Source organism: Choloepus didactylus, chromosome 3, assembly GCF_015220235.1.
Source record: "Choloepus didactylus isolate mChoDid1 chromosome 3, mChoDid1.pri, whole genome shotgun sequence".
Classification (NCBI taxonomy): domain Eukaryota; kingdom Metazoa; phylum Chordata; class Mammalia; order Pilosa; family Megalonychidae; genus Choloepus; species Choloepus didactylus.
The window spans coordinates 120,638,003-120,653,488 of NC_051309.1; the positions used below are offsets into that span (position 1 = coordinate 120,638,003).

Sequence of the window (15,486 nt, forward strand, 5' to 3'; positions counted from 1 at the left end):
TCCAAGAAGCTTAGAGAACACCAACAGGATAAATGTGAAGAAAAATGCACTCCATCACATACTAATCAAACTTTGGACTGCAAAGAGCAAGGAGCAAGTTCTTAAAGCTGTAAGAGAAAAGCAACGTGTTATGTACCAAGGAGTCCCAATTAGATTGAGTGCCTATGTCTTATCAGAAACCATGGAGGCAAGAAGGCAATGGGTTGAAATACTAAAAGTGCTGAAAGAAAACAACTGCCAACCAAAAATTTTATATCTGGTGAGACTTTCTTTCAAAAATGAGGGAGAGATTAAGACATTCTAAGATAAACAAAAGCTGAGGGAGTTCATCACCACTCTTCCTGCCCTACAAGCAATGCTAAATGGAGTTCTTCAGATTGAGAGGAAAGAATAAAGAAAATGTCAACAAAGTCTGACTTTCAGAACTGTTGGTTGTCTGTGGACTTAACAAATCAAGTTTGAGAACCAAAGTTGAGTATGAATGTGTCTTAGGATGGATTACCTAGAAACAGAGTCTGAAATGGGGGTTCTTGTACAAGTGGTTTATTAAGAGAGTACTCTCAGGAGACAGGGAATGAGAGATGCAGGATAGGTCAGGGGGGAAAGCTGAGCAAGAATGTGGTCTCAGCTGGAGTCTAGCTTTCTCAGATTCCACAGAGTTGGTCCAGATTGAGGGAAGCAGTCAATGGGGAGGACTGAGGTTGCATAAACTCTTAGGCAAGAGAGCTGTGTTTGGCCAACAGCTATCCTCTGGAGCCAACATAGCACTCTAAGGGAATCTGGGCAGAGCCCTACAAATACATTTGTTCTAAAAATCAGTGGTTTTCAAGATGTGGTGACCTACCAGCAGTGTCAGCATTGCCGAGGAACTTGTTAGAAATGCAAACTCCCTGTCCCTACCTTACACCCATTGAATCAGAAACTCTGGGAGTAAGGCCGAAGGGTATGTGTATTAAACCTTCCAGGTGATGCTGATGCATGCTGAAATTTGAGGATCATGGTTCTAAATGATACTGTTCTTACTCTGAGGTACCAGATGCCACTGATTCAGTGGGTAGGAGCTGCAGAGTAACATGATTTCTGAGGGATAGACTATGCATCAGCTTAATCCCAAAATATTATCCTTGTAGTATCAACCAGCCAAAAATCACTCCCAGTCCAGTGTTTTGACCTTGTGACTCAGACTTATGGGAAAAAAAGTGATACCAAAGTAGAACTATCGCGTGGCTATCAAATGTATTAGAAAAATAAGGAACTATAATTGGATACTGATTTTCAAGACAAATAGGGCATAATAAATGGTATTTAGTCAGAGCTACTAAACTTTGGATTGTTGGATTTCCTCCTTACTTCTATTGGTGCTACACAGTTAGCTGATTCTGCTGGCTTTGTAAGAAGCCCCATTCCCCTTAATCTTTTCACCTACTAAACTCTGCAGCCCACTTGGCTTCTAGCCAAAGAATTTGGTTACTCTTCCTAAGCTTTCATTAGTCTCTTCTCTAATTTGTTCCTCAGAGTAACAATTATTCTTTTAAGTTTCCTAAGAAAATACTGACTGGACATAGGTTTTGCTCTGTCTACCCGGGAGAATAAAGAATCATTAAAGTTAGAAAATTCTCAGTTAAGTTTAAAATGCAACACAAGATTCTACCATTTTTTACCTAACAAACATTCTCACATAAAAATACTCCCTTTCTCGATCTTGTTTATACTTTTATGGAGGGAGGCTATATGCCCTAAAACAAATTCTTCAACAGAAGATCAGGAACTGAGAAAACAGAGAGATCAGCTCTCAAAATTGAAAACAAACTTGGTATCATACCTAATTAGTACAAATTATATGATGTCAAATATTTTTATTCTTAACTATCTCTGCAATAGATAGAGCTCATCCTCTAATCAAATTCTTAATCTAGTACTATAGAGAGAAATCAAGACAAAATTATTTTATTCTTCATTCAAAAATGCCCTTAAACATTATGCCCCTCAATGTATTAATATTCCTAAATGCAATAATTAAAAAATTAAACTTCCATTATGTATTTTGAAAAGACAGGATTTCCATCTAAGATTCTTTCCAAAAGCTAGGCTAAAAATTGAAGCATAACAGACTCCTGAGAACATGATTTTAAAAGGTTCTAGAATCATTTATAAGTGGGGGGGGGGTGATTTCTTTAACCTTTGAAATGTCAATAGTATCTTTTTAATTTCTGAAAGAAAAAAATCTATTTTTTTATTTACCAAGATAATTGGGAAGTATATAAAAAGGAGATGTTTTAGTGTAAAATATAAGTTCATTTTGAATGTTTTACACATTCATGATTTACTGAGAACTTCTGTTTATGTTTCCTCTTAATATGCAAATATAAATAATTTCAGTATGATACATTTATACTGATGCATTTATATATTATAACCAGCCAGTGAACCTAAAATTTAAAAGTTACGATTCATCAACATTAACTGCACAGCTAAAATAGCTTTTGTTTTAGCTGCAATTTTGCTGTAATGATTTTTTAAATGTACATCTTAATGTTCTATCTTCCTCCTTACTGTTGACGGTAGCATGTGCTAATGTATCATTGTGAACAGACATTTTTGATTGGCCCTCAACAATAAATGCATTTCCTTGATTGTTTGATAGAAGAATTCTCATTAATATTCATGCTGTGATCCCCCTAGTAGTACTTTCAGTCAAATCGAAAGTGTAGTTTATTGTTTTAATTAACTGTGTGTGTTTTTCCTCTCAGAGCTGAACTTCTTGATTATAAGGTGGCTCTGAACTTGACCAGGTATCTCAAAATGGAAGAGGATTTTTTGCCATGGCAGAGAGTCATTTCAGCTATAACCTACATCATTAACATGTTTGAAGATGATAAAGAGCTGTATCCTATGATTGAGGTGATGATAATGTCATGATATCTTATGAAAGTAAATGTTTATCCATTAGAAGAATAGGAAGTTTTCTGAGAGAAGGAGCTAGCTCCTGAGGGAACATGAAGGTGTATCTGCCTGCCAAGTGAAATCCAAGAAAAATGCAGTGACTCAACTAATCAAAGCAAGAGATGTTACCTTTTCTTTTTCCACTTGTAGCGTATCAGTAGTTGTGATTCAGTATACCACTTGAAGTTATCTTAGTGTTAGAAGGAATAAGATAATTAATATTTTTTATTTAAAATAAGACAACATTTTGTAAATAGATATTGACTGGATCTTATTTTACATTGATAAGGTGTAAATTTCCATAAATGAGAGATTTTATTATAAGATAGACATTCTAAATACTGTTCTTTGCTTTGTAATTTCTGTAGCATGACCCTTACAATTTTAGACAAATTTTGGATTCAAATCTCTAGCTCTTCCACTTACTGAATGAAAGGACTTGGATAAGAGGTTTCATATTTGTAAGCCTTAATATCCTTTGTAAAATAGGAATGCGAGCACTTGCCTAATTACGTTAATGGGATACTGAGGAGCAAATAAAATAAAAGTTCTTTGTAAATCCTTAGGCAATATACAAATATTAATTACTATTATTATTTCATCAATTCTTTGAACTTTCTTAATGCAGGAAGTATGTCAGGTGTTATTCTATTACATATGTTGACTAAGAAATGTAAGTTGAAAGGGGCCAGGATGGTTCATATCTTTAGGACTGAAACAAAATTGCAATGTGATAAGACCTGAATACATCCCTTTCCTAAGGACTGACCCAGAGTTCTCTGAACTAACAGAAAAGTTAAGATAGCAATAGGGGGCCCTAAGATTATAACAAATGGGAGATGCTGATAAATAGTAAATTATTATTCATTTTACATGATGCTTTATTTCAGGAATACTTCCAAGGTCAAGTGAAGCCCATTGCAGATTCTCTGACATGGGAAGATACTGGAGACCACCTCAAAAAGTCATTATCTTTTAAAACTAATATTCATTAACATTTGTTTGTGTTTTAAGGCCTGTTGAAAAGTGTTCCTGGCCCAAGCTCTGTGCTTGTTTGTTTTCTAAGGTTACTCCGTGCCTCTGTGTTAGGGCTCGCGTGCAAGATGAGAGACCCAGAAGCTTTGAACAGTGCATCCCAGTTATTTCAGCAGTGGCTACGTGGAAATATAAGGTGACTATTCATCATGTTTTCATTTTTAGAAGACCTTAAGCTGGAGCAATGAGTAATGGGAATCTGTAACACTGTTTCTTCTCTAGTCTTCCTGTAAATCTCAGGCTTCTGGTATATCGATATGGGATGCAGAACTCTGGAGATGAGGCTTCATGGAACTACACTTTTGAGCAATACCAGAAAACTTCATTGGCTCAAGAAAAAGAAAAACTGCTCTATGGATTAGCATCAGTGAAAAATATCACTCTTCTTTCAAGGTAAAGTGGAGCTTTTATTTAACTTAGATGAAAGTATTTAAGGTTTAAGCGTCACTGTTCCTTTAAAAATTTAATGGAAGGACGATATCCTTTCCCAAAAATCCATTCAAAATTATTTTCCCTGCAAGAAACAAAATATCCATGTAAGAGTAGTTTAAACAATAAAGAAATGTAATCTCATGAAAAAATTCTGCAGGTAGGCAGATTCCAGTTTTGTGCAGTGGCTTAAAGTTTTCATCGTTGACTCAAGCTCTTTTTAGATCTGTTCTGCCATCCTCAAAATGTTGGCTGTCTCATGGCTTCTGGTGTGTATTCACACAAACATGTTCAATGGAGTAAGAACAGGAACAAAAGAGTTTCTTCTTTTAAGGCTCTGTCTTTTATACCAGGCAGACAATGATCTCTGCTTACCCTCATGATCTAGAACTGGTCACATGTCTACTACTTGCTCATTCACTGACTAAAATGAACTTGATTTCCTTCGACTGATTTGGGCCAGTCATGCTTCCCCAGGGCTGGGTCAGGGGTCTATCTTCCCTAGGATCAAGAAGACCTAATGAAACCTGAACAAAACTGGACCCTGTCAGTGGAGAAAGAGGAGTGTCTGCCACAATGTGCACACACAATTGTGTTTACATTCCACTCAGAAGGTACACAGACCACTCGAAGCCTATCTGCTCTTTCTCCACCCTGTGTGGACTAGCTTCTGCCCTAATGCATTTTTTGCTTAGTTATGGCTTCTGGATCGTTCACTTCATACATTTAACCAACACTTATGGTGGTCTTTCTATGTAGAAGTATATACATTCTGGGAATAATAATGGATAAGACATGATATTTGCCCTTGGGAGAGGCAAAATGTAAACAGTAAATTACAACGCAGGAGAATATATGCTATAATAAAATGTCTTCTGCATTCTCTCTTAGTGTGCAAGTTATCAACATATTGCCTTTCAGCTCTAAATCTACCCTCCTTTATTCTGTTTTGTCACTTGGACCCCACACTGTAAACATTTCTTTGTTGCCATCTGATCAGTGTTAGGCTTTGTCTGTTGAAGGTGTTGCAGGATATTTCAAGGTATAGCGGAGAAGGGAACTTTTCTTCCTGATTCCACTGTGTTCTTCTTCCTGCTCCTATCATGTAGATGCCAATGGCAGGCAGGATGCTCACCATCTTGTAATGTTTGTTGGCACCCCACAGGGTGGCTTCCTACTCACCAGCTCTGACCCACAAGCACACCAGTAGATGACTCCTGCCTGCTCCTGCCCATCAACCCTAGCATGCCAAATGGGGACCCAGCAAACCTCTCCTATCTGGTGGACTGAAACCATATGCTCTACATCAGGATCTAAATCTCAGGATTCGGGAGAGCAGTGATTCTTTTTTCTTTTTGCATTTTTTATGAGAGAAATTGTAGGTTTACATAAAAATCATGCATAAAATACAGAGTTCCCATATATCACCCTATTATTAACACCTTGCATTAGTGTGGTACATTTGTTACAATTCATGAGAGAATATTTTTATAATTGTACTATTACCTATAGTCCATTGTTCACAATGGGGTTCACTGTGCTGTACAGTCCTCTGTGGTTTTTTAAAAAAGTTTTATTCTGCTACCATATGTACAACCTAAAATTTCCCCTTTTAACCACATTCAAATATATAATTCAGTCCTCTTAATAACATTCACAATGTTGTGCTACCATCACCACCATCCATTCCCGAAACCTTTCCATCAACACAAATAGAAGCATTAACTAACTGTTTCTTATCCCCACCACACCCCTGGAGACCCATATTCTACTTTCTGACTCTATGAGTTTGCTTATGCTAATTATTTCATATCAGTGAGATCATACAGTATTTGTCCTTTTGTGTCTGGCTTATTTTATCAAAATGATGTATTCAAGGTTCAACAATATTGTTGGATATATCAGAACTTTGGCGCTTTTTACAGCTGAATAATATCCTATTGTATGTATATAGCACATTTTATTTAGCCATTCATCAGTTGATGGACACTTGGGTTGCTTCCATCTTTTGGCAATTGTGAATAATTCCACTATGAATATCAGCATGAAAATATCTGTTCAAGTCCCCACTTTCAGCTCTTTGGGGTATATATCTAGAAATGGAATTGGCAGGTCATTATGGTAATTCCATACTTAACTTTCTGAAGAACTGCTGAACCGTCTTCCACAGCAGCTGCACCATTTTACATTCCTGCCAGCAATAAGAGTGTTCCTATTTTCCACGTCCTCCCCACTTGTAATTTTCTGTTGTTTTTTTTTTTTAAATGGTAGCCATTCTAATGGGTGTGAAACAGTATCTCATTGTGGTTTCGATTTGCATTGCCCTACTGGCTAAGAATGTTGAGCATCTTTTCACTTGCTTTTTAGCCACTTGTATATCTTCTTTGGAAAATGTCTATTCAAGTATTTTGTCTATTTTTTAATTAGGTTGTTTGTATTTTATTGTTGACTTGAAAGATTTCTTTATTCTGGATATTAAGCCTTCATCATATATATGGTTTCCAAATATTTTCTACCTTTTGTAGGTTGTCTTTTTATTTTCATGGTTAAGTCCTTTGATGCACAAAAGTTTTAAATTTTGATGAGGTCCCATTTGTGTAGTTTTTTCTTTTGTTGTTTATTATTTGGTTGTAAAGTCTAAGAAACCATAACTTAATTCAAAGTCCTAAAGATGCTCCCCTATGTTTTCTTCTAGGAGTTTTATAGTTCTGTTTCTTATATTTAGTCTTTGATCCATTTTGAGTTCATTTTTGTATCTTTTGCATATGGACATCCAATTTTCCCAGAAACATTTGTTGAACAGACTATTCTTTCCCAGTTGAGTGGATTTGGCACCCTTGTCAAAAGTAAGATGGCAAAAAAATATTTCTGAACTCTCAATTCTCTTCCATTGTCTTATATGCGTGTCTTTGTGCCGGAACCATGTGGTTTTGATTACAGTGGCTTTGCAATAAGTTTTAAGATCAAGAAGTGTGAGTCCTCCAACTTTGTTCTTCTTTTGCAAGATGTTTTTGGCTACTTGGGGCCCCTTACCCTTCCAAATAAAGGTGATGGTTGGCTTTTCCATTTCTGCAAAGAAAGCTGTTGAAATTTTAATTGGGATTGCGTTGAATCTATAAACTGCATTGGGAAGGATTGACATCTAACAATATTTAGTTTTCCAGTCCATGAACACAGAATGTCCATCCATTTATGTAGGTCTTCTTTGATTTCTTTCATCAATGTTTTTGTTTTTCTGTGTACCAATCCTTTAAATCCTTGATTTGATTTATCCTAGATATTTGATTCTTTTAGTTGCTATTGTAAATGGAATTTTTTTCTTGATTTCTTCTTCAGATTGTTCATTGCTAGTGTATAGAAACACTACTGGGTTTTGGGTGTTGATCTCATACCCTGCTCCTTTGCTGTTTGTTAATAAGCTCTTGGAGCATTGTTGTGGATTTTCCAGGATTTTTTGCATATAGTATCATGTTTTCTGCAAATAGGGAAAGTTTAACTTCTTCCTTTCCAATTTGGATGCCTTTAATTTCTTTTTCTTGCCAAACTGCTCTGGCTAGAACTTCCAGTGCAACACCGAATCATAGTGGTGACAGTGGGCATCCTGGTCTTTTTCTTGATCTCAGAGGGAAAGTTGCTAGTCTTTCACCATCGAGAATGGTGTTTGCTGTATGTTTTTCATGGATGCCCTTTATCATGTTGAGGATGTTTCCTTCCATTCCTAGTTTTCTAAGTGCTTTTGTCAAGAATGGGTATTAGATTTTGTCAATGCCTTTTCTGCATTAATTTAGATGATCATGTCCATATTTTTTTTGTCCTTAATACTGTCAATGTGGTGTATTGTACTTATTGATTTTCACATGTTTAAGCTCCCTTGTATACCTGGGATAAATCCCACTTGATCATGGTGTATAATTATCTTGATGTGCTGTTGGATTTGGTTTGCTATATTTTATTGAGGATTTTTGTATCTATATTCATAAGGGATGTTGTTCTGTAGTATTCTTTTCTTTTTATTCTTTTATAGCATTCAGTGTTATCTTTATCTGGCTTTAGTATGAGAGATGTGTTGGCCTCACAGAGTGAGTTGTGAAGTGTTCTCTCCTCTTCAATTTTTTTGGAAGAGTTTGAGTAGAATTGGTATTAATTCTTCTTGCAATATTTGGTTAAATTCCACCTGAAGCAATTTGTTCCTGGGCTTTTCTTTCTTGGGAGGTTTTGGTACTGATTCAATCTCTTTGGTTTGTTGAGATCTTCTATTTCTTCTCAAGTCAGTGTTAGTAGTTTGTATGCTTCTAGGAATTTGTCCATTTCATCTAGGCTGTCTAATTTTTTGATGTACAGTTGTTCATAGTATTATCTTATATTCCTTTATGCTTCTGTGGGGTTGGTAATCATGTCCACCCTTTCACTTCTGAGTTTAGTTACTTGTGTTCTTTCTCTTTTTTCTTTGTCAATCTAGCTAAAGGTTTTTTTTATTTTCTTGATCTTTTCAAAGAATCAACTTTTGGTTTTGTTGATTTTTTCTATTGATTCTTTATTCTCTATTTCATTTAGCTCTGCCCTAATCATTGTTATTTCCTTCCTTCTGCTGATTTTGGTCTTAGTTTGTTCTTTTTCTAGATCCTCCAGTTTTGAGGTTAGGTCTCTGATTTGTGCTCTTTCTTCTTTTTTAATGTGAGCATTTAGAACTATAAATTTCCCTCTCAGCATTGCCTTTGCTGCATTGCATGAGTTTTGGTATGTAGTGTTTTCATTTTCATTCATCTCAAAATGTTTCCTAACTTTCCTTGTGATTTCTTCTTTGACCCATTGTTTGTCTCTGTTCATGAAATATATGTGCTGTGTGATGCTTTTATCTTCCCAGAAGCCCTCTCAGCATCCCTACACCTTATAGGTAAACTGAAGAAACTTCTAGGTCCACCTACACAGTACTCATAAGTCAAAGGAACCAGGAGCACTACCCAAACCCATTAATCTGCTTAGGATGTACTAATGGTCCCTTGCCGTGCTGGACATAGCACAAAGGTAGATACTGAACTCTAGAACTTGTCTCTAGGGACTGGAGGGAGTGATGTTTCCCATGTGGTATGGAATTCCCTCCAAGGCTAGTTTTCTCCAGTCTTACATGGGGTAAATCTCTATGGTCAGGTATGCTAGCCTGGCTCTTGATATACTAATAAAACCATAAAATTTAGAAATATCTTCTATTAAACTACTATCTCACAACTCAATATGACCAGTGATCCTTTTGTTCTAGGTATTATCTCTTACCTCCCTAAAGATTTAAATGAAGTGAGCCAATGGGTAGAAAGTCATGGGGCAACAAGACATGGAAAATGTGAAAACCAATCTGATCTATCAACAGTAGACATCTATTTTTGAGGTGCCTTCCTCATAGTGAATAAAATATGTGCTGGTCTTATCTGCAAACATTTTTTAAATAATAATACCTACTTGTAAGGCCTTAGATTAGAAATACAGTTCAGGTGCAGCCATGGCATAAATTTAATAAAATCTATCCATCTGATAATTTACCTTGGACTTATTTGTGTTATGCTATTATTATATCCAACTAATCTAACCATATAGGTTAAATTAAAAGGTTGCTTCTTGCAATCTGGGGAAGAGAAAATTAGGTTTAACTGTTATCCCATAGAAAATAAGAGTATAAATACTTTCCCTTAATTTATTAGCTAGGTTTTTTTTAATTCAGTCAGATAGTAGATAAGAGGCTGAAGAGTTCCTATTCAATAAATGCCATTAATTTTTAAATTAATAGTCAAAATTCTGTTTTTTATTGTTTGTAGTACTTTGAAAATAATTTTTCAACATTTCTATAGTTTAAATTTCACTAGCCTTCAACAAGTAATTCTTTAAAAATAGTTAAACATAGTAGAAAAATTTTAATTGTCTTTCATCATTTCTCATATGTAATTAACTTTATCAGTGCTTCAAGAATTGAATTGCTGGAATGAAACTATGTTCTATCAAAATTTAGTTAAGGGTGAACAATAAAATATCATTTTGAATTGTTTTTCTGTTTGGCTTTTCTTAGGTATCTGGATATGCTCAAGGACTCAAACCTTATTAAAACTCAGGATGTGTTTACAGTCATCCAGTATATCTCATATAACAGCTATGGGAAGAACATGGCCTGGAATTGGATACAGCTTAACTGGGAATATCTAGTCAACAGGTGGGATGATCAGATAATGGTCTGTTGTTCTCTTTGTTTGATATCATGTACAGGTTTTTTTCTTATTTTCTTGGGTATACTTTCTCTGATAGCTATATTACCTGAAATGCCATATTATCAACAGTAAAAGGCCATGGTATTTTCCTTCCAGAGAAGCAATATACTAGTATTAGGCACAATTCCTTTTCTAGAATTTATTGTCCACAAATGATCTGTAGGATTCTGAGATCTAGAGATATAACCTAATTGCATTGTTTTTAGTTTAGTTATTGTTCTAGTTTGCTAATGCAGAATGCAAAACACCAGAGATGGATAGGCTTTTATAAAACGGGGGTTTATTTCGCTACACAGTTACAGTCTTAAGGCCACAAAACGTCCAAGGTAACACCTCAGCAATCGGGTACCTTCACCAGAGGATGGCCAATGGTGTCCGGAAAACCTCTGTTAGCTAGGAAGGCAGCTGGCGTCTGCTCCAAAGCTCCGGCCTCAAAACGGCTTTCTCCCAGGATGTTCCTTTCCAGCAAGCTTGCTTCTCTTCAAAACATCACTCCCAGCTGCACTCAGTTCCCTCCCCCCACCGCAGTCAGCTCATTTATATAGCTCCACCAATCAAGGCCCACCATGAATGGGCGGGGCCACGCCTCCATGGGAACATCTGATCAAAATCATTACCCACAGCTGGGTGGGGCACATTCCAAGCAAATATAACTAGCACCAAAACGTCTGCCCCCACAAGACTACAAAGACAATGGTATTTGGGGGACACAATACATTCAAACCGGCACAGTTATAAAGCAAATTAACATAATCCTGCCAGTTGTGCTAGATCCCACCCACAATAGGCTTACACCCACAGGAATAGATTACAAGAACATGGCCCTTTCTGGGATACATAACAGCTCCAAACCACTGCAGGTTCTTTGAATAATGCTTAAAAGGGAACTATATTTCCCAGGCAATAGCAGTTTTAAAATGGGATTAGCAAGGACAAGAAAAGAGCAAAATCAAGGGAAGTGATTTGTTTCCAAACTTCTTATTTCTTCAGCCCTATGCAGAAGAAATATTGCTATTCTTGATCCTGATCCTCCAAATATAGTGTAATTTCCATTAAAACTTTATTTATTTGCTAAGGAATAGAAAAGCTATATATACTCCAAATGAAGGTGTAGACATTGGCTAAAATACATTTACTATCTGTAATTCCTCACTAGGAAACAGCCTCTGTTACCCCTCCTGCTCTCTTCTTTCTACCCAGTCAGCCTCATTGCATAGTTGATAATAACGATGAATGCCTTATTAAAAAAGGTCAACTAAAATAACTTTTATTTATTTTCTCTTTTCTCCCCTAAAACTGACCGGCATACCATTGTTTTCATTTGCATTTTTTTTTCCTTTTGAGATCCACAGTATATCTCCAGCCCTGAACCAGGGCTTTGCCGTTTCTATTCTTGTGACTATTGAGTGTAACTGCTCATCCATCTCTGTAAAGATTGGCCTCTGTGTGTGTGTGTGTGTGTGTGTGTGTGCACATGCTTTGTTCATCTGCTTATAATTTTTTCAATGAAATGCTTGGTTTAAAATTAAGTTTAGCTATGAGAATATGCTGTTATCTAGGGGTAATAGTTAATATTATGTGAGATAATACACTCCATTTTGTAAGATGTGTGCCTAATGACATGTACTGTATATTTTGTTGTAATAAAAAACCAGAAAACTATTTCTTTTTTTTTTTTTTAACTTTGTTGTATGTTGCAAGAAATCTGTATAGATGAGACACATGGTTACTTTTAAATTATTGTGGAAAGATAAGTAACTAATGTTCTATTTAGCATATTAAAATGTCACTCCTTTATTGTTTATTAAATGGAGTGTTTCTCAAGGCCTAGTTGAATAGTTACTGGGTGATATATTTCATTTTTAGTTAGTTAATTGTTATACCTATTAAAAATTAAGAAGTAGAAAAAATTAGATCTTTCTGTGTCATAATTTGGCCTTAAAATATATGTATTAAACATAATAAACTCATTTTTTCCTAGAAAAATAAATTGACAAATTATTCCCAGAGCTAGTTCCAAAGCCCTAGACTGCATCTTTTAATGTTTCTTCATAGATTAATGGTCTAATTCTCATGGTCCCAAACATAAAACTGTATGATAAGCACATGCCTGACACAAAAAAAAACACCCGATATTAATTATGATTGGTTTGAATAAGTAGAATGTCACCATGATAATTGGATAAGACAAATTAAAGAGAAACAAGCCAAGCTTCATCCACATATTGCCAAATACTTACTCTCACCTTAAAATAATTAGGCTGCCTTTTAATAAAGCTTTTGTCTTGTGATTTTCATGAAGACTGATGACCACACATTAATGTTCTTGCCAGTTTGAGATTTAACCACAAAGTCCCAAAGACACTTCAGAAATTATTCTTTGCTTATGTTTCTTCCACTAAACTCTTAGATGAAACTGTGAAGTTGAATGAAGCCAGTAAGACAATAGCATGGTGTGATAAAGTTTGATGTTAGTTTATGATTGTAGATGAAAAATTAAGTCAATGGGACATGACTGAAACCATTTAAAAGCTATACCATAAATGAAATAATTTAATAAGCACTTAATTAAAGGTTTTGTGTGCATCAAAATAATTCCTTTTGGACATCATAGTAATACTTATATAAATATTAAGTCCAAGAAGATGATTTTTATAACTATTTTTTGAAATATTTAATATATTATTAAGTTCTTATTTCAAATTTAAAAGTGACCAATAGTAAAGAACATTGACATATTTTTCCCTTCTTTTCTACATTTTATAAGATATTGGTATCTTGGAATGAGCATATTTTGTTCTTACATTTCTTATTCTAGTAGTTGCACACTTTATTCAATCTAGACATTGCTAGTTCCCAAATAAGTCCTTTAATTTTTAGACACCAAGAACAAAAGAAGAAAGAGAATATTATAAAAATTATAGGAGGCGGGGCAAGATGGCAGACTGGTGAGCTGTATGTTTTAGTTACTCCTCCAGGAAAGTAGGTAAAAAGCCAGGAACTGCGTGGACTGGACACCACAGAGCAATCTGTCTTTGGGCATACTTCATACAACACTCATGAAAACGTGGAACTGCTGAGATCAGCGAAATCTGTAAGTTTTTGCGGCCAGGGGACCCGCGCCCCTCCCTGCCAGGCTCAGTCCCGGGGGAGGAGGGGCTGTCAGCTCCAGGAAGGAGAAGGGAGAATTGCAGTGGCTGCTCTCATCGGAAACTCATTCTACTGATTCAAACTCCAACCATAGATAGACTGAGGCCAGACACCAGAGACTCTGAGAGCAGCCAGCCCAGCAGAGAGGAGACGGGCATAGAAGGAAAACAACACGAGAAGCTCCAAAGTAAAAGCAGAGGATTTTTGGAGTTCTGGTGAACACAGAAAGGGGAAGGGCGGAGATCAGGCCTTGAGGCGCATATGCAAATCCCGAAGCAAGGCTGATCTCTCTGCCCAGGGCACCTTTCCTTAATGGCCCTGGTTGCTTTGTCTATTAGCATTTCAATAACCCATTAGATCTCTGAGGAGGGCCGTTTTTTTTTTTTTTTTTTTTTTTTTTTTTTTTTTTTTAAATCCTTTTTGCTTTTTCTAAAACAATTACTCTAAGAAGCTCAATACAGAAAGCTTCAAAGAATTGAAATTTGGGCAAGTCAAGTCAAGAGCAGAAATAAAAGAGCTCTGAGACAAAAGGCAATAATCCAGTGGCTGAGAAAATTCACTAAACAACACAACTTCCCAAGAAAAGGGGGGTGTCCGCTCACAGCCACCATCCTGGTGGACAGGAAACACTCCTGCCCATCGCCAGCCCCATAGCCCAGAGCTGCCCCAGACAACCCAGTGTGACGGAAGTGCTTCAAATAACAGGCACACACCACAAAACTGGGCGTGGACATTAGCCTTCCCTGCAACCTCAGCTGAATGTCCCAGAGCTGGGAAGGGGGAGCAGTGTGAATTAACAGAGCCCCATTCAGCCATCATTTGAGCAGACTGGGAGCCTCCCAACACAGCCCAGCAGCCCAGAACTGCCCTGGGGGGACGGCACTCACCTGTGACATAGCACAGTCATCCCTCAACAGAGGACCCGGGGTGCACAGCCTGGAAGAGGGGCCCACTTGCAAGTCTCAGGAGCCATACGCCAATACCAAAGACTTGTGGGTCAGTGGCAGAGACAAACTGTGGCAGGACTGAACTGAAGGATTAGACTATTGCAGTAGCTTTAAAACTCTAGGATCATCAGGGAGATTTGATTGTTAGGGCCACCCCCCCTCCCCGACTGCCCAGAAACACGCCCCACATACAGGGCAGGCAACACCAACTACACACGCAAGCTTGGGACACCAATTGGGCCCCACAAGACTCACTCCCCCACTCACCAAAAAGGCTAAGCAGGGGAGATCTGGCTTGTGGAGAACAGGTGGCTCGTGGACGCCACCTGCTGGTTAGTTAGAGAAAGTGTACTCCACGAAGCTGTAGATCTGATAAATTAGAGATAAGGACTTCAACTGGTCTACAAAACCTAAAAGAACCCTATCAAGGACAGCAAATGCCACGAGGCCAAAAACAACAGAAAATTATAAAGCATATGAAAAAACCAGACGATATGGATAACCCAAGCCCAAGCACCCAAATCAAAAGACCAGAAGAGACACACCTAGAGCAGCTACTCAAAGAACTAAAGACGAACAATGAGACCCTAGTACGGGATATGAAGGAAATCAAGAAGACCCTAGAAGAGCATAAAGAAGACATTGCAAGACTAAATAAAAAAATGGATGATCTTATGGAAATTAAAGAAACTGTTGACCAAATTAAAAAGATTCTGGACACTCATAGTACA

The 15,486-nt window shown here is 36.9% G+C and overlaps 1 protein-coding gene across 1 annotated transcript in view; it reads left to right on the plus strand.

The window, feature by feature from the left end:
* Window positions 1–15,486, plus strand: part of LOC119529774 (glutamyl aminopeptidase) — a 92,223-nt gene that overhangs the window by 65,321 nt on the left and 11,416 nt on the right. Inside the window, exons 14-18 of the mRNA XM_037830468.1 lie at window positions 2,751–2,901; window positions 3,834–3,907; window positions 4,010–4,114; window positions 4,201–4,371; window positions 10,463–10,603. Of these exons, the coding sequence (XP_037686396.1) occupies window positions 2,751–2,901; window positions 3,834–3,907; window positions 4,010–4,114; window positions 4,201–4,371; window positions 10,463–10,603 (642 nt within the window). The remainder of the gene's footprint in view (window positions 1–2,750; window positions 2,902–3,833; window positions 3,908–4,009; window positions 4,115–4,200; window positions 4,372–10,462; window positions 10,604–15,486) is intronic.